Source organism: Panthera pardus, unplaced genomic scaffold (genome assembly GCF_024362965.1).
Source record: "Panthera pardus isolate Hobbes unplaced genomic scaffold, ASM2436296v1 HiC_scaffold_5, whole genome shotgun sequence".
NCBI lineage: Eukaryota > Metazoa > Chordata > Mammalia > Carnivora > Felidae > Panthera > Panthera pardus.
Genome location: NW_026526980.1, coordinates 5,166,442 through 5,191,276, shown reverse-complemented (window position 1 = coordinate 5,191,276; position 24,835 = coordinate 5,166,442). Strand labels below are relative to the sequence as shown.

The 24,835-nt window shown below is 54.0% G+C and overlaps 1 protein-coding gene across 1 annotated transcript in view; it reads left to right on the top strand.

Moving 5' to 3' along the window:
• The first annotated feature begins 3,708 nt into the window (after positions 1-3,708).
• The window catches only part of LOC109278326 (uncharacterized), a 131,096-nt gene continuing 109,969 nt past the window's right edge, over positions 3,709-24,835 (top strand). Inside the window, 10 exon segments of the mRNA XM_053894285.1 lie at positions 3,709-3,958; positions 4,646-4,699; positions 5,831-5,991; positions 9,257-9,327; positions 11,106-11,271; positions 11,351-11,485; positions 12,232-12,412; positions 14,466-14,596; positions 20,025-20,128; positions 22,214-22,379. Of these exon segments, the coding sequence (XP_053750260.1) occupies positions 4,663-4,699; positions 5,831-5,991; positions 9,257-9,327; positions 11,106-11,271; positions 11,351-11,485; positions 12,232-12,412; positions 14,466-14,596; positions 20,025-20,128; positions 22,214-22,379 (1,152 nt within the window). The 5' untranslated portion in view covers positions 3,709-3,958; positions 4,646-4,662.

Here is a 24,835-nt window from a genome sequence, read left to right as displayed (position 1 = left end):
CACTAAACGGCTGTGCACTGAGTGATCCCGGTGATATGAAATGTCCCCAGTAGGCAAATTCGTGGAGACGGAAAGCAGATCGGCGGTGGCCGGGAATGGGGAGTGAGTGCTTACGGGTGCTGGGGTTTCCTTTGGTGGTGATGAAACTGTTCTAAAACCAGTTTGATGAAGGTTGTACAGCACTGAACGAACTGAAGACCACTGAACTGTGCACTTCCAACGGGAGAATCGTGTGATCTGTATTATACCTCCATAAGGCGGTTTATAAAAAGCGTCTTTAATGTGGGAAGTAGGTGTATGTGATGAGAGGCCCACAGGGCCCAAGGAGGCGGTGGACCCGGAGATTGGCTGCCCGCAGCCTCAAAACCAAAGGTACAGGTGGAGGTGACTTTGAGGTGAGGAGGAGGAGGTGAGGTCTGGGGGGAAAAAAACAGGACGGTGGCCTTGGGTCAGGGCTTGGGAAGAGCCTGCAGCCATCCACTGTTGGGTGAGAGCCATCGCTGGCGCCTGGGTTCGCCTAGTTGGGCAGTGGGGCGGACAAGCCAGACCTCACAGCGGTGATGGTTTTGCAATATTGTGAATGCCCTCGGTGCCACCAAACTGCCATTTAAAAATGGTTGAAATGGTAAATTTGATTTCAGACCACACACACACACACACACACACATCAAGGTCGTGTTTGCCTTCTGCCCCAGAAGCTCCATTTACAAGGCTTGAAGAGGCAAACCTTTCTTTGCCTCTCCTGAAAAGGGATTTTCCCCCTCAGTAGTCAGAAGCCCCCCTCCTCCTGGGTAGAGCGCTAAGAACTTGATCGGAGGCTTCTGATTGGCTGGGTCTTTGCCCTGGAAGCCCCCTCCTCCCCTCTCCACCAGCCGGCTGGTGGCCGTGGTTGGGAGAATTGAGCAGGGCTGTGCCTGCCCCTTTGGGAAAGAAAGTCCTTTTCAGGGTTCTCTGTGCCATCAAGAGAGGCTGACAGTGCGGGGCTCCTTTGGGCTGGTGGCGGTGCAGGTGCCCATGGGGCTCTTCCGTCTGGTCCTGCTCGGGGCGCTGGTGGCAGTGACTTCGGGGAGTAAGTAAAGCTGCTGTGGTCCTGGTTCTGTGTGGGGTGAAGCCTGGACAGCAACTCCTTCACCTGGGACAGTATTTATGTAGCAAGGTGCCTGTTGACCTGCTCTTCCCCTCATTCTCATGGTTTTGCCTTCCATGGGGAGAAGGAAAGAGATTCCAGGTGGATCCTTATCTCTTGCCTCTGTCTTCCACCAACCTCCTCTGAAAACTTGAGACCAGATCTGTAATGCTGAGGGATGAAATGCTAAGTTGAGGGCTCTGAGCTTGTGCGCAGGGATGCTTAGCTGTTTGCAGGGGTGTGAGGTGGTGGGCATGAAGATTCGAAGCAGCTCTCTCTCGGATGCAGCGTAACTTGGTGAAGTGTGCTTTTTATCTGTTGTCTGTTTGCTACGGAAGTGTTGAGGGCAGCGAGATTCAATAAAAACATAATGGGAGACAATATGTAATTTCAAAGTTGCTAGCAGCCCTGTGTAAAGAAATGCTAAAAAGGAACAGGTGAAATTAATTTGGGGGATATAATTGACCCACTATTTCCAGAATATCATTAGAGAATGTAGTCGCTGTAAAAAGGTATTAATGAGACATATTTTCCGTTCTCTGAAATCCGGTGTGTGTTTTATACTGGGAGAAAATTTCCAATTTTTTTTTTTTAGCGTATTTCCATTCTAAGATTGTTTTTTTTTAAATGATCTCTATACTCAACTTGGGGCTCGAACTTAAAACCCTGAGAGCAAGAGTCGCACGCTCCATCGACGGAACCGGCCAGGTGCTCCCATATTTCAATTTGGAGGCTAAATTTTCATTGCAAGGACTTGATCTGTAATTAGATTTCCTAAGATTTAGAGTTGAAAAGGCGGGTTCGTACACTAAGTGGTTTTAAACCTACTTAAGTTTTCCAGTAGCTGACTTGAGTTACTGGTTTTTAATTGAAACACAAAACGGAAAGTTCCTCCATAACACCAGCCACATCTCAGGTGCCCAATAGCCACACGTGGCTGGTGGCTACTGTCCTGGACAGTGCAGGTCAGATTGTAGCTGGCTCTTTGATTTTGTTTTGCTGTATTTTCAGCACCTATTTGCCTGGTGCACAGTAGGTACTCAGTAAATCTGGGCTGAATAAATGAATGCATAGGGACCAGAACTGACATCCGAGAAGGCTAAAAGGAGACCCGGTTTCATTTCCAGGCTGTAGAGATCACATCCATTTCAGTCCCTTTCGGATCTCTCCCTTGAAATGAGTAGAATCCAATAGAGAGATGTATTACCTTTCCAAGTTCAATGTTTCCCCTCTTTGGCTGATCTACTTGGTAGGATTATTGAATTGTTTTGGAACTTTTTTAATTTAAATACTATTTTTTTAATACTTAGAATATTTACTAAAAAAATCTTAATATAATTTTTCGTCAAATTGGCTAACAGTGTGCTCTTGGTTTGGGGGCTAGATTCCTCTGGTTCATCGCTTACTTTCAACACCCAGTGCTCATCCCAACAAGTGCCCTCCTCAGTGCCCATCACCCATTTCCCCTCCCCCCGCCATCAACCCTCAGTTTGTTTTCAGTATCCAAGAGTCTCTTATGGTTTGCCTCCCTCCCTTGCTGTTTGTAACTATTTTCCCCCTTCCCCTCCCCCCCCTTCTGTTAAGTTTCTCAAGATCCACATATGAGTGAAAACAGATGCTATCTGTCTTTCTCTGACTTATTTCACTTAGCATAATACCCTCCAGTTGCATCCACGTTGCTGCAAATGGCACGATTTCATTCTTATTGCCAAATAGTATTCCATTGTATAAATATTGTTTTTTTAAGTGCTGGAGAAAGGAGGAGAACACGATTTAGTTCGAGCACAATACTCTTTGAACACACCTCGTTTCTGGAGCTCGTGGTGGATGGGGGCTCGCGGGCTGGGCTGCTTTGCAGCGTAGTTGGTGGGCAAAACAGATGTACAGGTTGTTGGAAGGGCAAACAAGCCGAACGCTGGGTCTGTGCACAATTGGGAGTCAAACGATTATGCATAAACAGGTTTAATTTGGTGCCCAGAGTATATGCTGTCAGAGACTTGGAGGAAAGTGGGAAGGGAAATCCATCGGGCTAAATGTCTTTGAAATGTGGTTTTATCCAGTGTTAATGTACTTGAGTGCGAAAAGCGATTTGTGAGACGACATAAAACATTTGGGAGGCGTCCTCTCACGTTCTATTGTTTCCAAGGGTCTAAACAAAATGGCGTAAAATGCACTTTGCCCCATCTTGGGGAAATGTTTCATCTCTCAAGGGATTAGGCAGGCTCCTATGGGAAATGGTTAGCCGTCGAGGCCCGGGGGGTGGTTTTAAGGATGGAAATGGTATTCTAGAAAAGCTGTTGTCTGAACATGGTTGCAGACGGATTCCTGGCTGAGGTTGTTCCAGGAGAGCGGGATGGGTGGTGCCTGGGAAAGATCCAGGGGGGTGGCTGGAAGGAAGGACAAAGGTTGACAGAAGGTGAAAGTGGGCAGCACTCGGGCTGGGACCAGTGAGGCAGAGAAGCTGACCCTTTCCCGAGAAGGAGGTGGGGGCAGATTCCCTGCAGAGGGACCTCCATGGCCTGGGGTAGGGGCTAGGAGGTCGGGAGCCCGTGCTGTTCATTCTGTGGTTGGCTTCTGCTGCTGAGAAGGCGGCCGTGGTGGTGAGGGGTGGAGGAGGTGTTCCGGAGGTTCTGGAGACCACCGCTCATTGCTGCAGCCCCCTGGTCTGGCTTTGTCGGTTCACAGTGGTCAGGGAGAACCCTGCTGGGGTGAGACCCGGAGGAGCCTGGGGTGTGGAGAACAGGAGGAAGAGTGTTCAGGGAGGAGGGAACAGCATGTGCGAAGGGCTTAAGCTGAAGAAGAGGACCCATGCGTCCAGAGGGTGAGGGCCAGGTGAGAAGTGGCCAGAGGGCAGACAGCGGCCAGCCCTTGTGGTAAAGGATGTTCTTAGGAGCGCATGTGGCTTGAGGGGGGCGGGGAGGGGACTTGGGAGCTGTTAAACCAGGAGCGATGTGATCAGATTGAGGTTTTTGTTCTTCCTACACTTTATTTTTGAGAGCGAGAGAAAGAGAGTGTGAGCTGGGGAGGCACAGAGAGAAGAGGGAGAGACAGAATCCGAAGTAGGTTCCGGGCTCTGAGCTCGACTGAGCTGTCCAGGTGCCCCCAGATTTTGGTTTTTAAGACAACTCCAGCTGCGGACGAGGAGTTGTGGACACGGGGGATAGTTACGAGGCAGGGGCAGGGAGAGGAGGGAGGGAGACTTGCGTTTGTTGATAGACTCGACAGAGCTTTGGGGACGGCCACCAGGAACAGAGTAAGAACGCAAATGACTCCCACGTTACCAGCTCGGGCAATGAGGACAGGGGTGCCACATCCACGATGGGGGAGAGCAGGTTGGATAAGGGGTGGGGAGGTCATTCCCAGCCCTCTGACAGACAGGAGTACTGGCATCATCTCTTCTTGTCCCCTCGGACGCTTAAGCGTCCCCCCCCCAACACAAGTAGGTCAGTGGCCGGTGGGTGGGGCCATCCCGTGCCTTCTCCTGGCCCTGCCCTTGTTTCATCCGATCTGTGATTTCAGAACCTCAAGATGTGTTGATGAGCTGCGCAGCCTCCTGCTTGAAGACAGGTGCAGGTGAGCAAGGGTCTCCGGAGACAGGAGCGGGCAGGGCTGGGGGTGGGAGCAAAGCGGACCAGCTGCCTGGTGTGAGTGGGGACAGCCTCCTCGGAGCACATGTCCCCATTCCCAGAGCGGCCGGTGCAGAGGAGAGAGGCCAGTTCTGGAAAGGCCATCTGGTTATCAGCAGTTGGCGGAGTAAACAGCACGCCTGGGGCTCTGGCCTTACACCTTGTGGTCCCCAGATGGAGTAAACATCTGTGCCGGGCGATTCTATTTGCGTTTTGGGGTGGAGTAGATGAGAGTGCTTTAGGGCGAATTCTTTGGAGGGAGAGGAACGTCCTGGAGTGTGAGGTGTGGCTCTTTGAGCACCTGAAAATGTTAATTCACTGACAAGCCCCAGAGAAGGGTGGGGTGTCATAGTTAGCTGGGTTTCGCAATTGGTCCCCTGGCCTAAATGGGAGGTTAGGGAAGTATAGAGCCGCCTCCTCCCTAAGTCAGCCCTTCCCGCCACCTCATTGTCCCCTGACGCTGGCCAGCTTCCCGGCCCGTTCCCATCAAGAACCAGGACAACCCTCTCCTAGTGTACATGACGCACATGACGTCCTCAAGGGCACAGGCGAGGACTCAAACTCCCAAGGTTGGCATCCCAGCTGTGTGACGCTGGGTAAGTTAGTAAACCTCTCTGAGCCTCAGTTTCCACCTCTGTAAAATGGAGAAAGAAGAGCCACCCAGAGTTGGTTGAGGCCTAAATGAGTTCACGTAAGTGTAGATCAGTGGTTCTGAACCAGGACTGTACCCTTCAGGGTGTTTTGCAGTGTCTAGAGAGAGTTTGGGTTAGCACAGCTGGTGGTCACATCTGGCGGGTAGGGGCCAAAGATGATGTATAAAGGTGTCAGAAGGGGGCCTTAGCGTAAGAAAACGCTGGTCACCCTTTGCTCAACACGTATTGTTCCTGTCTTTATGCTATTCTTCACCCTCAGAGGAGGGTGCCGTCTGCTGGGCTTGCCCTGCACCGGGAACAGGCAGCTCATGGACCAGTGGAGGCAGGGAGGTGGGAACCCAGACGTCTAAATAGTCTGGGTGGAGTTGAGTCGCAGAGGTTGATGGGTTGTCAAGGTGACATTCTATCCTCTGTCTGCTCTCCAGGGTCAGCTGAGCCCCACCTTCCTGTGGGCACCAGATACACCTATCGATTTTCCACCAACACCAGTACTGGCCTGCAGGGGGCCCCGGTGGAGGGGAGTGGCCTTGGCCTCCGAGGACTGGTCATCCTAGACGTGCTTGGCCCGTGCCAGATGGCCTTATGGGTGAGTGTCTTTGGGCAACCGGGAGATCCCAAGGATGCTGGGGAGGGCCCAGGGGAAGTTACAGCCCCCTCTCTCCCCCGGCTTTCCATTATACATAAATGGAGAGGAGATTTCTGAACAATCTCAAGTTCATCAGGTCAGGACTCTAGAGGGTGACATCGGAATGTGGCGCCATTTTGGTTGTAGGAGGTACCCTGTGTGGGAATAGCGGGGGTTAAAAAAAAAAGAGGGAAAGGGAAAGTATTCCTCGGGGCAAATAAAGCCATGGGATTGGGTGTTGGGGGGCAAGCTGTGTCCTTGGTAGGAATGAGGGTCCAAGCTGGGGAACCTGAGCAAACACAGCTGAGGGTCCATGGCTCGGGTTAAAGGCACATGGTAAAGCTCCCTCGTGGTCTCACAAGTGGAAAGGCCTGCTCCTTCTTTCCTGTCTGCTTTCTGATGATTCTCCTGTGGTTCCTGGACAGACCCTCCCACCCCACATCAATGGCGGCCTTTTGCTTTCCCAGAAGTCTTTTTAAAAAAAAAAATTTTTTTTAATGTTTATTTTTGAGAGAGAGGGAGAGACAGAGCGTGAGCAGGGGAGGAGCAGAGAGAGAGGGAGACATAGAATCTGAAGCAGGCCCCAGGCTCTGAGCTGTCAGCCCAGAGCCCAACGCGGGACTCGAACTCACGGACCACGAGATCATGCCCTGAGCCGAAGGTGGACGCTCAGCCGACTGAGCCACCCAGGCGCCCCTCCCAGAAGTCTTATCTCCTGCTTGAGAAGCATTTCTGAACTGGCCAGAATGCTTGCTCACAAGCGTTTCTCAAAACTTTTTTTTTTTTTTTTTTTTAATGTTTTCACGTAGACCACTGGATGTGGTCTCTCGAGGGGTGGCTGTGAGCTGCCTCTAAATTCTTCAACTGCCCAAAATGTCCGCTCTGGTCCCGAACTTCATCTGGAGTCTGTTGTCCGCTCACGTCCATCAAAATACTGGCAGCTGTTGGTTGGTTTTCTGTAAGACCAGTTTTCACAAAGGACGTTGTGTGCTGCTGTAGATTCGTTCGTTTGCTTTAAGCATTTAAAAAAAAAATTGGTAATGTCAAATGTTGGCCAGAAAAGAAAAACTGGCTTCTATCAAAGGCGTTTGGGAAAAAATGGAAACTTTACAGCTGCCCAGGAGGCAATCCGTTACATACATTTTTGTGTCAAAGGTGTGAAAACGGATCTTCAGAGCAATGTGTTTTCACAAACGGAACGTGTAGGTCTAGTGACCACCAGATCAAGAAGTGAAACACAGCCCCCGTCACCTGCCCCATTCTCCCTCCTGGTCACTTTTCTAGAGGCCTTCCGGAGTTCTAATGCCATGGATTAGTTTTGTCTGTCTTTGCACTTGGCTCCCGTGGAATTATTCAGATGTTCTCAGGCGTCTGCCTTCTGTCTATTCTTTTTTTGTGTGTGTGTGTGTGTGTGTGTAATTTTTTAAATGTTGATTTTTGAGACAGAGAGAACAAGTGGGGGAGGGGCAGAGAGCGAGAGAGGGAGACACAGAATCGGAAGCAGGCTCTGGGCTCTGAGCTGTCAGCACAGAACCTGACTTGGGTCTCGAACTCATGAATTGTGAGATCATGGCCTGAGCTAAAGTCAGACGCCCAACAGACTGAGCCACCCAGGCGCCCCTCTATTCTTTTTTTTTTTTTTAACGTTTATTTATTTTTGAGACAGAGAGAGAGCATGAACAGGGAGGGGCAGAGAGAGAGGGAGACACAGAATCTGAAGCAGGCTCCAGGCTCTGAGCTGTCAGCACAGAGCCCGACGCGGGGCTTGAACTCACGGACTGTGGGATCGTGACCTGAGCTGAAGTCGGACGCTTAACCGACTTAAATTCTTGCCTTTTAACCATTTTTAAGTGTACAGTTCAGTAGTTTGTTACAAAACTATGTTCTGCTTCTCTACGTAAAAGTTGCACATACGGAATATAGCTAGAATGGATGGCTTTCAATCAAGTGGTCAGAAAGCAAATGCTATCAGTTACATGGCTGAGGGATTCATTGTCCAGGACAACGTCTCAGTGCCAAGGGGGACCGTATCTCACCCCCAGATTGCAAGCCTGGGTGACTGGGGGCACGACAGACCCTCTGTTGGGGGAGGGGAGCTGGTTTTCAGGGGAGAGAGCAAATGGGTTTCAGTCAAGATGAAGATGAGTCACTTTGAAAAAAAAATCCCCAGACAGTGAAACGACCCTGTAAAATGCTATCCTGGTGGACACGTGTCATGATGGGTCTGTCCAAACCCATAAAAATGCACGACACCAAGAGGGACCCCTGATGTAAACTCTGGGCTTTGGGGTGATGACAACGATGTCTCCATGCGGGTTCGTGTATTGTGACAAATGTACCACCCTGGCGGGGTGTGGGTAAAGGGGGAGGTTGTGGGTGTGGGCATATATGGGGTATGTGGGAAATCTTTGCACCTTCTCAGTATTGCTATAAACATAAAACTGCTCTAAAAACAGTCTGTTTTTTGGGCGCCTGGGTGACTGCGTCGGCTGAGCGTCCAACCTCGGCTCAGGTCGTGATCTTGTGGTTCGTGGGTTCGAGCCCTTCATCGGGCTCTGCGCTGACAGTTCAGAGCCTGGAGCCTGCTTCACATTCTGTGTCTCCCTCTCTCTCTGCCCCTCCCCGCTCATGCTGTCTCTCTCTGTCTCTCAAAAATAAATAAACATTAAAAAAAATAATTAAAAAATTTAAAAAGTAGTCTGTTTTGTAAAAAGTGACATCAGTCACACAGGAAGGCAGTTTTTAGGGATGATTTTATTTTTCATGTTTAGAAAGTCCATCTTTTGTGATAAGTGCACACACGGGCACATGCACGTATCCACAGGGGCATTGGGACATCCAGGTTTTTTAAATGCATGGTGAGCAAAGTCTTGGTTTGCTTTGCAATTCTAACATATTTTGTTGATACACTATATTATAGATACACATCCCTTCCCCACACTGCTCGGGCCTTTTAGGCAAAATGAGAAACCAGTGAGAACTTTCTGGACATTGACCAGGGAGCCGTAGATTCTGGGTATTTCAGCTCTTTATCCCCTGGAGCTAGTTGGCCTCTACCACCCAGGAGCTAGAACCTTCCCTCAAGGGAAGGATCTCTCTGCCTGGCTCCCAACACGGGGGTCTTATTACCATGCTGGGCCCCAGAACTGCTCGATGGGTGGGGGTGCCAGTGGGGTCCTGGGATATCCCCGGAGAGGTCACCAACTCACGGTGCTTTCTGCTTTAGCTCCAAGGCTTCCAGGTGACCTCCATCTTGGGGTCCAAGGTGACAGTTCTGAAGGATTCCGAGAGTTTGAGGTAAGACGCTAGCCTTACTCGTGGTAGGACCGCACCTACAAGCCCTGTACCCCCTTCTGTTAGCTACCAGGTGTCAGGTGCACTGAGTTAGATTGCAAGAACAGTGAGGGTGACCCCACCTTAGGTTTTGACCTCGGTAAGTGCCCAGGCCAGACCATTGATGAAAACGACTGAGAGTTAGGGTGTAGGAGACTTGAGTGAGTCTAAGTAGCCTCATCTGGCCTTCCCTTACCTGGTGGGAGAAGCTGGTCTCCTATTTCCCTGTCCATCACCCTCCACATGTCCAGGATTTGTGTTTGTCAGACACCCGCTGGGCATTGTCCATGAGTACATTCTGGGAGACCCTGGGTACCCATTAAAGCCCACCCCTCTCCCCTCCCTGTCTCTGCTGAGATGGGGGTTTTCTTGGACACCCATGGCCTCTCCCTTCCCGAGCTAAGCCTCCCTTTTGTGACCCGGCCAAGCCTGGAATTCTCTTTCAGGCTTGTTTCCCAGGACTCCCTGACAGTGGCCTCAGTGGCCTCAAAGCTCAATCCAGCCGCCAGACTGAAGACAAGCCCATCCCTGCAGATTCCTCTTCCTTTTTTATTGCAAATTCATTTGTTAAAAAATAAAGCCTTTGTGCTGGGGTCCAGGGTTATGGGACGCTGCCCAGGGGCAGATGGGTCCCTGCTGAAAGGCTTAGGGTGGTCTCCTCTGAGGGGGCAGTGAGGGCTATTGTCCCTGGGCTCATCAGAAATGCTAAGTCACAGGGCTGGTTGTCAGCTCCTTGAGGCCAGACTGACATTTGCTATTCTGGAAGGGGCGGGCAACATTTGTATTTCTCTAGCACAAGGCCTGAGACCCAGGGGGCTGCCTCCAGAGGGCCCCTGACTCCGGTTGGAGCTGGAGAGGGACAGTGACCTCCTGGGGAGGTGAAAGTAAGGACCTCAAGGTTCTGCTTTGCTGGCTGGCTGCTGGACTTAAAGCACCTCTCTCTTCTACACCCACACACAACTGTGGGGACTTCATGGCCCATCACCTCCTCCCACCCCATCCCCCCACTTGGCAGGTGCAGGAGTGGTCCCATCACCTCCCCCTACCCCATCCCCCCACCTGGCAGGTGCATGAGTGGCGGGGAACAGAGGTGAGGGGTGGCGGGATGAGCCCTGGACTCAATTCTGCTCCCGCCTCTTTCCTGACTTGCTGTGTGAGCCCCTCCCCCAGTAGCTCCCCCTCTCTGGGCCTCTTGTCCTCATCTGTATGGTGATGGGGTCTGAAGTTTCTGAGACCCATGGCCCTGGAGCCAGCCTGCCTTGGTTTGAATCCCGGCTGCTGCCCTAGTCCCTTTCTGGTTCTGAGCCTCAGTTTCCTCATCTGTTTGTGTGTGCGCACGCCTTTCGCGGTGGGGGGGGGGCGGGGTTGGGGGATGCTAGATACCTCCCAGTGGGCTGGGAAAATGAGAATCTCTGGAATTCAGGAAGCTCTTGGAAGTTGAGCTTTTGGTTACTTGACACTGGGCGCGCCCGGGTGCTTTAGTCCAAGCGTTAGGAAGGCTGGGCTCACCTTGGAGCCAAGAGTTGGCTGCCTCTTGTGGTCCGTTCAGAAGTTGCTGGAGACCCCAGCGGAAGAGGGAAGCAAGGTCATTTGGGAAGATGGGGGGGGGGGGAGGGGGGAGGGGGAGGGCGTTCCCTAGGGGCTTCCTATGGGGAGTGACCTGTAGCAGAAGGGGCAAAGGCACTGTGGCCCCAGCAGTGCCTTGGAGGGTCTCCTCCTGACTCGCACCCACCGGTCCCCAGCGCTGCCCTGGGCCGCTATCCTCTGCGCTTCGTCCTGCACGCAGGCCGCGTGGCCCGTCTGTGTCCTCGGAGCGCAGAGCCGCGCTGGGTGCTGAACGTGAAGCGTGCGGTGCTGAGCCTCCTGCAGGGGCGCCCGGGCGCCTCCGGCCCCCAGACCCTCGAGGAGGTGAGGCCGGGAGCCTGGTTTGGGGGGGGGGGCGGGGGCAGGGGAGGAGCAGGGGCTGACGGGGTCCCCGCTCGCCCAGGTGGACGTCCTCGGCAGGTGTCCTACCACTTACCAGCCACACGGTGCCTGGCTGCTCAAGACCAAGGACTTAGGCCGCTGCTCCCTGCGCAGAGCGCGCTCTTCGCTGCGCTCCCAGGCCCTGCCGGGGGAGGAGGTGAGTGCTCCCCTCCCCCGCCCCCAGCCCTCCTGGACCCACCTTTCTTCCCCTCCTCCCTCCCCAGCTTGCCCCGCCCTTTCCTGTCTACACCTCATTCCCCTCCATTCCCTCTCCCTAGTTCTTTCCCTCCAGACTCCTCTACCCCACACCCCCATCTCGTCCCCTTCGCCCTTCCCCCTTCCCCCCTGCTCCCTGGCCCCACTTCCTCTCCTCCCATCCTGTCCACAGCTCCCTGCAGAGAAAGTGTTTTGTCAATAGCACTTTTCTGGGTAAGGGTGAAAGATGATCACTGTTAATGTTAACAATTACACAAAGTCTTCTTTTAAGTTTATCTCTTTTGAGAGAGGGAGGGAGGGGCGGGCTGGGAGAAAAGTGCTGTCAGCGCAGAGCCTGATGCGGGGCTGGAACTCATGAACCGTGAGATCATGACCTGAGCCAAAACCTAGAGTTGGACGCTTAACCTAAGACTGAGCCACTCTGGCGCCCCTGTACAAAGTCTTAATATCTGGCAGCCTCAGGTTCGACGTGAGGTTTTAGTACCTGCCCTGGGGTTCCTTTGTGTGGGAACCCCCCTTGTCCTTTCCCTCTCTGTCAGCCTTTGCTCTGGCTGCTGGTACTACAACCCAGGTTGGGGGGAGGCTGAGGTCGGGCTTTGAGGCCCCCAGCGTTCCCCACCTTACCCCTTCACAGCCGGGGCCTCGCCTGAGCCCCTGCCTGTCTCCCCCACCCCCATGGTCCAGCAGCCCGGCCTGGCGTCCCACCTGACCTGCCACCAGAGTTTCCAGGCTGGCATACTGAGGGAGGCCTCCTGCACGGAGCTGGACACCGTGGGGCCCCTCTCTGAGAAGGCAAGTGCCGTGCACATGCGGACCCTTTCCTCGCTCACCCTGCTGCGTGAGATGTCCTTGGATCCGGCTGTCACAGGTGACCAAGGGTGGATGTGGGGACCCTCAGAGCAGACTTGAGACCCCCTGTGGCAGAGCGGCTCAGGCAGGCCTAGGCTCTATCACTCTGTCCCTGTTTGGCACCCTATCTGTCTTGAGCAGTTTCTGAAAATGGCTGTTGACACGGGAGTCCGTCTCTTTTTCTAGAAGTTTCTGCTGGCTCCCATGGCTCAGGTTTGGTCTTGTCCTTTTCCCTGGGTGGAGATAGAATCTTCTGGTTCTCAGCTTTTGTGGGAGAATTCCACCTTCCATCTGATGACCTGAGCATTTTGGGGGCACGCTGACTCAGGTTTCCTGATTTTCTGGAAAGTTCCTGCCAACACATAGCGTTCCCTGGAGCTTGGCTCCCTTCTAGAATTTTGCACGGAAGGAAAGAAGCAAGGCATGCATCTGAGGGGAAAAGATACATATTTTTTGGTGGTTGAAAAACTGCTCTTTCCCTGAATAATCAAATAAAAATGATTGTTATTGCTGACCTTAGGGAAGGATTTACTGGGGGCCAGGAGCTGTGCTGAGCGTTTTATGTGGATTGTTTCATTTGGTTCTTATCATGACCCCAGTGGGAAGGTACTGTTGTTAGTTACTTTTTCAAATAAAGAAACTATACCTCGAAGAGGTAAGAGGACTTGTCTGAGGTCACACAGCGGGCAAGAGACAGAGCCGGGACTTGAACCCCCAGCTCTGTTCTGTAACCTTCGTGCCTCTGAACCCAGGCTCACTGCACCACCTGAGCAAGAACCTGGCAGGTGGGACTGAAGTCCTGGAGCTTCCCAGCATCCCCTCTGATTCCACAGAACACTGGCTGGGGTCCCAGCCTACCCTGCCTTCTGAGCTCTGCCTTGGGCACCATGCAGGCAGCAAAGGGGTCGTCTAGTCATGTTAAGACCTGGATGTTCCCCAACGGAATTGAATGAACTGTCCGTGGTTTTTTTTTTTTTTTTTTTTTTTCATCTTTCATTAAGATAGAAGTGGTTTTATTTTTATTTTTTATTTTTAAATATAAAAACTTTAAAAATTCACGTTGCGCACTTCATTTATTTTTTTTTTTTTTAGGCATTTATTTATTTTGAGAGCAGGGAGGAGCAGAGAGAGAAGGAGAGAGAGAAAGAATTCCAAGCAGGTCCTGTGCTGTGCGCTGAGTCGGACGTGGGGCTCGATCATGACCTGAGCCGGGATCAGGAGTCGGATGCTTAGCCCCTTAACCGACTGAGCCCCCCCAGGTGCCCCACAGTTAATCCATTTAAAGCGAACGATTCAGTGGCTTCCAGTATAGTCACAGAGTTGTGCGTCTATCATGGCAGCTAACTGTAATATTTTCGTCACTCCAAAAAGAAATTTCACACCCAGGACACCTGCGTGGCTCAGTTGGTTGAGTGTCTGACTCTTGATTTTGGCTCAGGTCATGATCCCAGGGTCGTGGGATCTCAGGATTGAGCCCTGTGTCGGGCTCTGCTCTAAGTGTGGAGCCTGCTTGAGGTATTCTTCCCCCTGCTTGTGCTCTCTCTCTCTCTTTCTCTCTTTAAAATTAAAAAAAAAAATTAAAATTCACACCCATCTGCCATCATTCTCTATCCCCCTGGCCCCAGACAACCTCTCTGCTCTCTGGATTTGCCCATTCTGGGAGTAACATGTAGATAGAATCATACGGTATGTGACCTTCCGTGGCTGGCCTCTTTCACTTCCGATAATGTTTCAAGGTGTCTCCACGTTGTACCGGGTGTCTGACCTTTTTATTGCTGAGTCATCTTCTGCACGGAGGGACTTTGCATGTTTTCTCTGTCACTCCCAAGAGCGCTTTGGAGGTAGCCTGTTTGACTGGCCCTCAGGGATGGGTGTGAACGTTGTTTCCCATCTTTTGCTGGTAGCCGCAACTCGGCCATGATTTTCCTCGTGCCTGTCTGCCCCACCCCCTTTGCCGGAAACATGTGGAAGTGTTGGCAGGGTTGGGGGGCGGCTCCCAGGGGGCCTTCTTCTCAATCTGGCCTTCCCCCACCCCCCGTATGGTCCTCCCCATCTAGCGCTTCCCATATCAGATCCAAACGACGGGGAAGTCACTCCAAGCAGCCTGTTGTACGAGTGGGAGGAAACGCAGTCTCAGGCTTCGGTGGTCACAGTGGCCGTGTCCGTAAGGAAGCTGTGCCAGGCTCAGACCACCAGCTTCGAGGTAAGTGCCTTTGGCAGCCTTAGGACAGAGTCTGGCCTGGGTCCCTGAGACACCCTCTTCTTTTTTTTGCCAAATCCTTCTTGGTGTTTAGTATCAGGGCTGCTACGTACAGTTGAGCAGGGTGTGTACTGCACAGCTGTGTCGGTTACAAAAGCAAAAGAAGGGGAAGAAATCGAGCTGGTGTGTGCCGAGCCTTGTGGCCCAGTGCGGGGAGAAGATGAACAAAGCGGAGGCCTTTCTTTCACTTGCCCGTCTGCGGCCAGACAGTCCTGTTGGGCCCTCGGGCTAACTTTCTGAACCTGGCTTATCCTGGAGATCTCGCCGGAGATCTCTAGCCATACCCAGATCTGACCACTGGAGACTTCCCACCGAGTCCCAACCCATTCAGCCTTCCTTGGAACTGCTGGTCGTTTAAAGTGGAGGAGTGGACTTGAGAAGATAGTTTCGCGGCCCAGAGAGATTTAGAAGGCTCGAGACATCTGGCTGGTTCCCTCCTTTGTGACTAATGACAGGATTTGTGGGAATACGTGATGCTGTGTCTTCCCCCTGCCTGTCTTGTTCTGAGATAGAGCCCCGCACCCACACGTAGGAGGAGAGGCGGACAGGCTGTCCCTGGGGAAGGAAAAACGACGCGTCTGGGTCCTGTGTCGAGGCTGCCGTCCCACGTTGCCTTCCTATAAGAACCTTCCGTGTTCCCAGGAATGATGTTCCCATCAGCGGGGCCCAAAGTGGCCGGTTTGCTCAGTTGGGGAACTGTTTAGTTTGTTCAGCAAGATGAGACGCTTTTTACTATGTACTGGGCACTGTTCTCGGCCCTTAGAATGAAGGAGACAGGTACTGTCCTGGCTTTTACGTAGCATGAAATCCAGGGTGACGGGAGAGGGGCCGTACCCACCACAGGTGATGAGGATTTCAGCTGTTGATGAGCGCTGGGAAGAGAACAGAGTAGGGATGTGGCTGAGTGACTGCTTGGGACCAGGGTCTAAAGCAGAGGTCATTGGAGTGGAGACCTGGGGTGGTCCCTTGACCATCTAGGGCCGAAAGTGCTCTGAAAAGAGCTTGAAAGAACCAGAGTCTGGAGTCTGAGCCCTTGGGACGTGTTTGGGGAGCTGGCTGCCCAGCCTCGTGGGAGCCGGACGGTGAGGACCGGTGGGGCCGCCTCCTGCAGAGCCTCATGGTCAGGATAATTTCCGGAACATTCTAGACACATCTTGATCTTTGTTCCACCATCCCTGCCATTCACCACTCTGGGCTGGGTGTCACCAGTGACATTTGGGAGACTTTGTCTGCCTCCGCACCTGGGATAATGAGTGAGGACACCCACAAACCTGTGAACTGAATGTCCTGGACCCCTAGGGGCTGCGGGGGGCACATAGAGCAGGAAAGGGTCAGAGGTGCTGGCATGGGGTATAATTTTAAGTGATGATGGAGGTGACGTTGAGTAGGGGTCGGAAGAGCTGTGGATGTGGGTGGCCCGTGGCGGCGGAGGGGAGCCACAGCACATACTCCAGGGTAGGAGCTGCTTGGGGAGTCTGAGTGGCAGGGTGGTTGGTGGGGGCCTGTGGCTGGCGCCCAGTGGGAAGCACAAGAGGGGACAAGGGTCCCCTCGGTGGAGCTCACAAATCCCTATCTCTTGGGGTAGTGGGGAGCCTTGGAGGGTGTCGTACAGAGGAGGGAGGTCACGATCTGATGTGCATTTTAATGTTCCCCCCGTGGCTAAGGCTGGAGAACAGACCGAGCGCCAGGTGGGATGCAGGGAGCCCAGGCGAGAAGCTCTTGTGGTAACTTAGGGGGACATACAGGAAGGGGGTCTGGGAGACGAGGGGAGAAGGGTCAGATTCAGATGGACACTGAGAAAATAGGTATTTTTATAATATATTGAGGATGTAGAGGCTGCGTTTATACCTACTGATTACATTTATTGACTATGAAACAGAGTAGAATATATTGAATAAACAGACCGTGTGTTATATCTGTGTATACTGGATGCATATTGAACACACACACACACACACACACACACACACACACACACATTTTGTACATGTGTGTATATATGGCAGAGACACACGGGGGAACCAGGAGCCAGTCTCCAGCTTGCTGATCCCGTGTGCCTCACCCTGGGGGTTTCGTGGGAGCCAGAGAGCAGCCAGAAAGAAAGGAGCCATCTGCCTCGCAAGGTGGTGCTACAAGCCACCAGCTGGTTAGGAAGTGACCGGGCCAGCTGTCAACCCAGGCAGCCTGTCCCCCCAGCAGGGTTCTTACCTTGACATTCCTGGCACCTTGGGCCAGATCGTTCTTGAGTGGGGAGGGGCTGTCCTGTGCATCTCGGATGTTCAGCAGCGTCCCTGGCCTCTGCTCACCAGAGGCCAGCCTCACCCCTATCCCAGCTGTGACAGAAGTATCCCCAGGTGGTGCCACATAGCGCCAGGGGAGTATGGTCGCCCTCGCCGAGAACAGCCACTTTGTAGCCTACGTTCTAACTGTCATGTGGCTCACCCTCAGGAAGTGCTCGGAAACCACAGGACAGGCCCGCTTCCCCCGTCTGGCCGCCAGAGCACCCTCTGACTCCCTGGTCGGGCCCTTCCCCAGGAGAGGTGGCTCAGGGCAAGGCGTACTCGGGGCCTGCGTCTCGCTTCCTGGAGACTGGCAGTGCTGGCCCCCGAGGGCACAGGGCGGCTGTTCTGTATTTATAGCCCGAGAAAGGAAATAGTGTTCTCCCTGGGGAGGTCCTCCCCGGCTGGCGGGGAGCTGCTGAGGACCTTGTTTCTGAAAGTGGCTTTTCAGGGATGCCTCAGTGCCCACGGAGCAGCTCCTCGGCCCCCTGAAGGCCTGGGGGGCCCGCCTGGTTGCCCTGGGGACCAGCCTTGCGGGCTTCGGCTTGGGATGCCCTTGCTCGTCCCCATTGTCGCTGGGCAGGAGACAAAATTGGTTTTTTCAGTCGGGAAACAAAACCAGGACTCCTGCTCAATAGAGAGCAAATTCTGTGGCCTGACCCTCGCCAGAGAGGCCCTGGAGTTTCGACGTGGGGGGCAGGGGCTGTAATGGCCAGGAGCATCCGTAGATGATGCAGGAGGAGGTGAGAAGTGAGGCAGGGTGGCACAGCCCCACCCCCACTGCCAGGGAGGACTCCAGGCAGAGGGCTCGGCTCTTGGTTACCTTCTGGTATTCTAAGAATATGGAGCCCAGGTCATGGGCCTTTATTAAACACTGACTGTGTACAGCCAAGGGTTTTAGGGGCTGTGTAGACCATGGTATGTCAGAGGTGATGGTCCAAATCCTGCAGGTCGGTTGTTAAACACAGCCGTTCTTATTAACGATCGTGTTAGAAATAAGTCCATGTTAAGGGCACCTGGGTGGCTCAGTCAGTTGAGTGACCGTTGATTTCGGCTCAGGTCGTGATCTCATGACTCATGAGATCGAGCTCCGTTTTGGGCTCTGCGTTGACAGGGTGGAGCCTGCTTGGGCTTCTTTCTCTCTCCCTGTCTCTTTGCCCCTCCTGCACATGTGTTCTCTCTCGCTCTTAAACACCAAGAAAAAAAAAAGAAGTCACATTAGAAACAAAGGTAATCAGTGTTCAAAACCATCACTTACCTGCCTGTGACCTTGACACCTGTGACCAGGGTGTTTGCACCTGCTGTAGGCGTGTGTGGTGACATGACCTGCTCTCGCGCCTCTGTGCTGCTTTTTCCCAGTCTGCATCCAGTGACAGCACGTGGGTACACGGGCAGCTGGAAAGGGGCCACAGTGGGAGTATTGACATCATGGGACTTGGCAGCTGCCAGAAGTCCGGGCTTTCTTTTTTCTTGTTTGTTTGCCCACCCCCACCCCATGCCCTCAGGCAGGGGACACTGGTGAAGAGTGTGGGTTTAGGAGCTAGGTGGCCAGGGTTCAGTGCTCGACTCTGCCACTTAGGGGTGAGGCCACCGGCACCTGAGTAAAGCCCTCAGAGTGTCCCGGATCTTCTCTGTTAAGGGGGGCTAACGACACCCACTCCCCGTAGGCTGTCGCGCGTGGGTCAAATGAGACGGTGCGTGCACGCGACCTAGAACGGTGCCTGGCACGCAGCAGGGGCTCCGTACAAAGTGACCGGTGGTGGTCGTGGTGGTGTTCGCGTTAGGATCGTGCGTGCTTCTTAGTAGCGGACGGGCTTCTCCCTTGTCTCGCTGCTAGAGGGGAGAACCGGAGGCGGTGCTGTGATCCTTTCTGCTGTGGCTGACTCTGGAAGGCTAGTCCTGATGCCCACACTCGGGGCCGGAGGCCTCCCCGGAGGAGGCGGCATACTCCAGGGTGGATACCCGGCCTTCCCCAGGTGGCCAGGTGCTCAACCAGGCACAGCAGTTGTTGGAGGGCTTCAAAGTGTGAGTGTCTCAGCCCAGAGACTCTCGGGTGATGCCGAGCTGAGCCCATCCAGAAGGCAGGCAGCAGGCCTGGAGTTGAGAGTCCCCAGGGGTGGCTGCCCCGAGCTGGGCTGACAGTCTTGAAGGCCAATAGCAGTCAGGGCCTGCCGTGGTGGTGACAGTCGCCCCACCCAAGGGGCTGGCTTGTGTGTCCGGCACGAGAAAGTAAAGGCAGAGCTAAGGGTAGCCTCCAGCTCCACAAAGAGAAGACACATCATAGGAATGCTGTCCGGACCCCGGGGGCCAGATGTGCTGTCCAGAGGGGTGGGTGGGCCGAGCTGGCCAGTGAGGGGCCTGTTGTGCAGGCTGCGTCTTGCCCGGCCAAGCTGTGTTCACGGGAACTGGGTGCCTGCCACTCAGCACGGGAGGCCAGAGGCTGGGCGAGTGGGTCCCAGCCCCAGCAGAGCCCTGGCTGGCCAGGCGTGGGTTGGGGAGCCTCGGTCCTGGCCTTGGCCAAGCCCGGGGGAGGCGTGGGGACTGCCAGCAGGAAGCCGGGACCAAATCACCTATCTCCGGACACCTGAGGGGTGTGTGGTCTGAATACGCCTTTTTATTCTATATTTTTTTCATTAAAAATATCAGAAAAGATTGCCATCTCACCGACTCTATGAAAGAGGCTGAGACTCAGCCTAGATCGTGGTCGCGTGAACATTTAGTGAGCTTTTGTTAGAGCATAAAGCCCACAAAGGCAGGTATCATGTCTGTTCCCTCCACTGCCTCCTGCTTATCCCTAGCCCCTAGGTGTAGTAGCTGGCACACAGTAGGTGCCCAGTAAATGCTGGTTAAGTTAAAGAATAGAAATGGACCAGGCTGCGTGCCAGGAATTTAGGAGAGAGAAGCCCAGACATGTGGCCTCATTTCTTTGGATCTTAGGACACTTCAGGTGGAAGTTACCAATACATGTCCCACTTTCTTTGCCGTCCTGTCTGAAGGCAGGGGAATGGAGTAGGTGACCCTGTGCCCCCCACCACCCCCCGAGGCTGCCAGGGGAGGAGGTGTCGCTCATGCTTCCCCCCTCTGATTCCCAGGCCGCAGAACTGTTCCTGACGCTGGTATTAGAGCTCCAGGGACTCTCCCCAGAGGAGCTGCTGGAACTCTGGAGACAATCTTCTTTTAAATGCCGGGACAACTGGTAAGGGCCTTGCTGCGGGGGAGGGGTACCGGCCCGGGAGCTGGCTGGCGGTCCTGGTGGGGCTGGGTCATCTTGGCCCCGTCCCGGGTCCCCCCTCTGAGGGCTGCATGGTGCTATCTCATCTCGTCTTGTCTCATCCCTGTGATACTGACTCGTCCTTCGTTCTGGGATGTCTGCCAAGAAGGTGATTAAGCGGGGAGTCTGGAGGTTCCCACGGGCTGGCGGGGGTGGGGGGGCCCTTCTTGTGACTCAATCTGAAGGGCCTGGCAGTATAAATACAGGCATTGTTCTCTCCCCCAGACTGGGACCCTCTTGCAGAGAGCTGGAATTAGCATTCCAATGTGCCTTGGGTACCCTTCTGGCCGTGGGTGGGGGTGCGGGCCGGGATGGGGTCCCACCCCCTGGACCCTACTGATGTGGGGCCAGCAAGGGGTGAACAGAGACCCCAGGCGCCGAGTGTCTGAGGAACTCTGTGGGCTCCGGGCTGTCCTGGGGAAGCCTGGGGCTCCTTCCCCAAGTCCTGCTGCTCTCCAAGCTCCTGAGCTCCAGACATCTGGGACTTTCTCACAGCCTTTCAAAAAGATCTCAAAAAGCCTGCTTCAGATCCTGTGTCTGCCTCTCTCTCTGCCCCTCCCCCGCCCATGTTCTGTCTCTCTCCCTCTCTCAAAAATAAATAGAAAACATTTTTTGAAAAGATCTCACAAAGGTTATCAGTCCAAAATATGAAAGAAAAAAAACCCTGCAAAATCAACATGACCAAATGTCTCAGTGACGGCACAGCCTAATAGCTAATGGAGAGGCACCTCCTGAAACCCTTTCTCTGTATCCTCTCATTGAACCCTCACTAGGACCCCGTGGGGTAGGTGGCTTTTTTTTTTTTTAATCCCTACTTCATGTTTGCGCAGGGAAGCCAAGGCACAGAGCAGTTAGGAAACTGACCCAGAGTCACACAGCAGAGTTGGGATTTTGAACCCAGGCGGTCTGTGCTTCTCCGTCTAGTACTTACGGGCTTGAATAGAAGTGATGTTTGACTTAGTCGTGTTTTAATTCTGTGTGGCCAAGGCAAGGGCCCTCAGGTCCTCAGGAGGAACGAAGTACCCGTTTCCCTGGTGACCTCCCCCGTCTGCTGCTCTGCATTTTCCTACAAGACCCTGGGTCTCATCGGTCCATGTACATGTTAGGAGGCGGGAGGACCCATCCCAAATCTAGGACTTTCTGAGAGGACAGATGCTCTTCAGAGAGTTCTTGTGTCCATGAGGTTGCCTTCACTTCTGGCCCAAGTGTGGTTCCCCAGGGCCCAGATTTATGGCGGAAAGAGGAGGTGTGAGGGTGAGAGGTGGGAAGAAAAGGGAGGACGTCGTTCAGAGGAAGTGACCTATGTGTTCCAAGGACTCTCGGGCCATGTTGGGGCTGGTCCATCAGCATTCCCATTTTCGAGATGAGCAGATCGAGGCCAGAGACTATTGACAGGCAGATGATGAGGGTGGGGGTGGGGCGTCTGGTCCTGGGCAGGCGTGGGCTGGCTTGTGGGGCCCCCGGCTCTGGGAGCCTCCCGTTTCTGCGGTGATGCTGGGGATCTGCCTCCCATTTGGTCACGTCCCTACTCAGAGCCACCATTGTATCAAGGTTGAAAACCTTTTCTGAGCTTCAGAACCTTTCTGCCATCTCAGAAAAGAAAAGAAAAATGCTGATGTTGGCCCAGGACTGAACATCAGAGGCAACCTGCCAGTTGTTGGTTCCTGTTCGATGCCAGGGGTCCTCGCCCCTGCTTGGTGACTGAGGCAGGTTTTAGCAGAGCATTGGGCGGTTCTAATGTGGCCCCAAACCGCTGTTTCCTGGGTGGGCGGACTGGCCAGGGTTGGGACTGGGCTGCTGTTATCCTTGTGAACCCTGTAAGCCAGGCTGCTTGGGTCCCAAGCCCAGCTCGACCCCTTCCAGGATGTGTGATCCCAGACACGTCCCCATCGTACTTCTCGGAGCCTCAGAGTGTCCCGGGATGACCCAAGGCCACCTCGAGATGAGTCCGAAGGCGCTCAGGATGTGCGGGCCACCTCTGTGACATCCCTCTGTCTCTCTCGATCTCAGGCAGCCGCTGGTGGATGCCCTGCCCTCCTGTGGCACCGAGCCCTGTGTGGGCCTCATGAAGGAACTCATCATGTCCGGAGAGGTAGAGGTGGACGAGATAGAGGCGTGGCTCTGGTCGCTGGCCTTCATCCCACAGCCCACAGATGCCATGGTCCACACGCTGCTGGTGAGCCCCTGCTCCCCACCCGGCCCCCTGGCATCCCTCCCTGACTTAGCAACCGATTGGACACAGGAGGTGACCCGCTTTCGTCAGGGCTCTGAGCCAGCCCCTCGTGCTGCCAGTGGGGACAGAGCAGCGAGATCTGGGTTTGAGTCTCAGCAGTGTGCCTTCCAGCTGTGTGACTGTGGGCAAGTGGCTTAACCTCTCTGAGCCTGTTTTCTGATCCGGAAGATGGGGATGGAATAAGAACCTTCCTCCGGGGCTGGTGGTAAGAGATGGGGCGATGCATGTAAATGGATTCTCCCCGTGTCTGACACAGAGTCTGAGCACTTTAGGTGAGAGCTGTTCTTGTTATTGTACACAGATACGTTTATTGAGTCTTGAAACTAGGAAGCCTGTGTGAAGCTAGGCCAAGGATTTCTGATCACCTGGAGGTCTTAGTTAATCCTGACGATGCCTCTGTGAAGTAGGTGCTTTGATTACGCCCATACTGCAAATGGGGAAACCGAGGCCCGAGGAGGCTGGGAAGCTTGCCTAAGGTGGCCCGTGTGCCCTTCCTTTCTCCGAGGGATGTGTCCTCACTTGCCTGCGGGCACCGTCACTTGTTGTTCCTCACCCTGCTGTGCCAGGCGGGTAGTGGGCGAGGATTCAGGGGCCACCAGCAGGGAGGAGGGGTGAACACACTCGAGAGCTGGTGACGGGCAGCCAGGGTCCCCGGGAGCAGCAGAGACCCCTGCCTCGCCAGTGGGGGAGGACGTCTCCAGCAGAATCTTTCAGTCCCTCATGCTGGTCAGGCTCTGGCTGACTCTCTGGGCAGAATAGGGAGCACTCACCCCCGACCCCTGACCACTGACTCCAGGGTTGGCCGTGGGGCCGGTCCAGGCAGGCTATGTGGTTGGCTCTGCTCAGCAGATATAAGTCAGGCCCTGATTCAGAGCCAGGCTCAGGCTGGCCCCCGCTGGGGGCATCCCGCACAGCTTATGGCCCGACAGGTGACAATCTGGCCACCAGGGGCACTAGCGTTGTCCAGGAACCACCAGGGCTCAGTCAGTGCCCGCAGGGTCATTGTCCTCGAGACCGTTTGTTCGGCACAAGTGAGGTGGCTAAAAGGGCAGGCTCCGGTTCTAGACCTCCAGCTCCGGATCGCAGCTCTGTCTCTTACCAGGATGACCTACAGCCGGGCGCTTGCCTTTTCTGTGCCTCAGTTTCCCCCTCTGTGCAGTGGGGTGATGCATAATGAGACTCTGTGGATCAAGGGGCTGTCGTGATGTGCACCAAGTGTCAGGCGTGCGGCTGGTGTCGCTGCTGGGACCGCTTGTTAGGGATACGGGGTGGGCGGGGTCCCTCGGCTGACAGAGCCCAGGGTCTCGTCCGCCTACTTGGCTTGTCCTCTACGCCAGAGCTGGCCCCTCTCTGGACTGGTTTGCTCGTTCTCTCGTCCAGTCCACAAGGACAGAGTGTGCCGGGCGCTTGTGGGGCATGTGTCCGGGATGCAGACTTGCTTTTAGCAGCCTGGAAGGGGTGGAGAGAAGGAAGAGGGGAAGGGGGAAGGGGAAGAGAAAGAGGGGGAAGGGGGTAGGCAAGAGAGTTTAAAAAAATTTTTTTTAATGTTTGTTTATTTTTGAGAGAGAAAGAAGCGAGAGAGAGCGAGTGAGCGGGTGAGGGGCAGAGAGAGAGAGGGAGACACAGAATCTGAAACAGGCTCCAGGCTCTAAGCTGTTAGCACAGAGCTCGACGCGGGGCTCAAACTCACGCACCATGAGATCATGACCTGAACGGATGTCACATGCTTAACTGACTGAACCACCAGGCACCCCAAGAGTATTTTAATATACTTTTTCTTGTGGAGTAATTTTCGGTGTGCAGAAGGGTTGCAAGGCTAGTACAGAGTTCCTGTGTATCTGGGCCTGGTTTCTCCCATTACTAATGTCCGACGTCGCAGGGCATATTTGTCACATCCAAGGAACTGACCTTAGTACGTTACTTACTAAACTTCAGCTGTTCAAATCCCACCACCTTCCCCACGGTCTCCTCTGTCTGTCCTACCGTCCCAGGGGGCCGCATTGCAGTTAGGGGTGTGTTTTTAGTTACATGTCAAAGTACCCAATCAGGAGACTGTGCTACTCCTAAGTGTCCTGTGTGACGTTTGTCCACCTGGGCAACCAGAAAAAGATGGAGGACATTTCCTGCTCCCCTCCCCCACCCTGTGTCCTTCCTGGTCGGTGACGTCAAAGATCATGGGGATTCTGACCTTTCCGGCCGTCCCTCACTCTTGCCCGCTCTTGACATTGTCCCGTGAGCTCATGCACACCTGGAGTCTGGCTTCTTTCTCCCATATTCTCTGTGAGACTTGTCCGTGCTGTGTGTGTGTGTGTGTGTGGACTCCGTTCCATTGCTGGGCCCTATGCTGCCTCTTTGCCGTTTCCTCTCTTAGTGGTGTCTCTTGATGAATGTAACTTAGA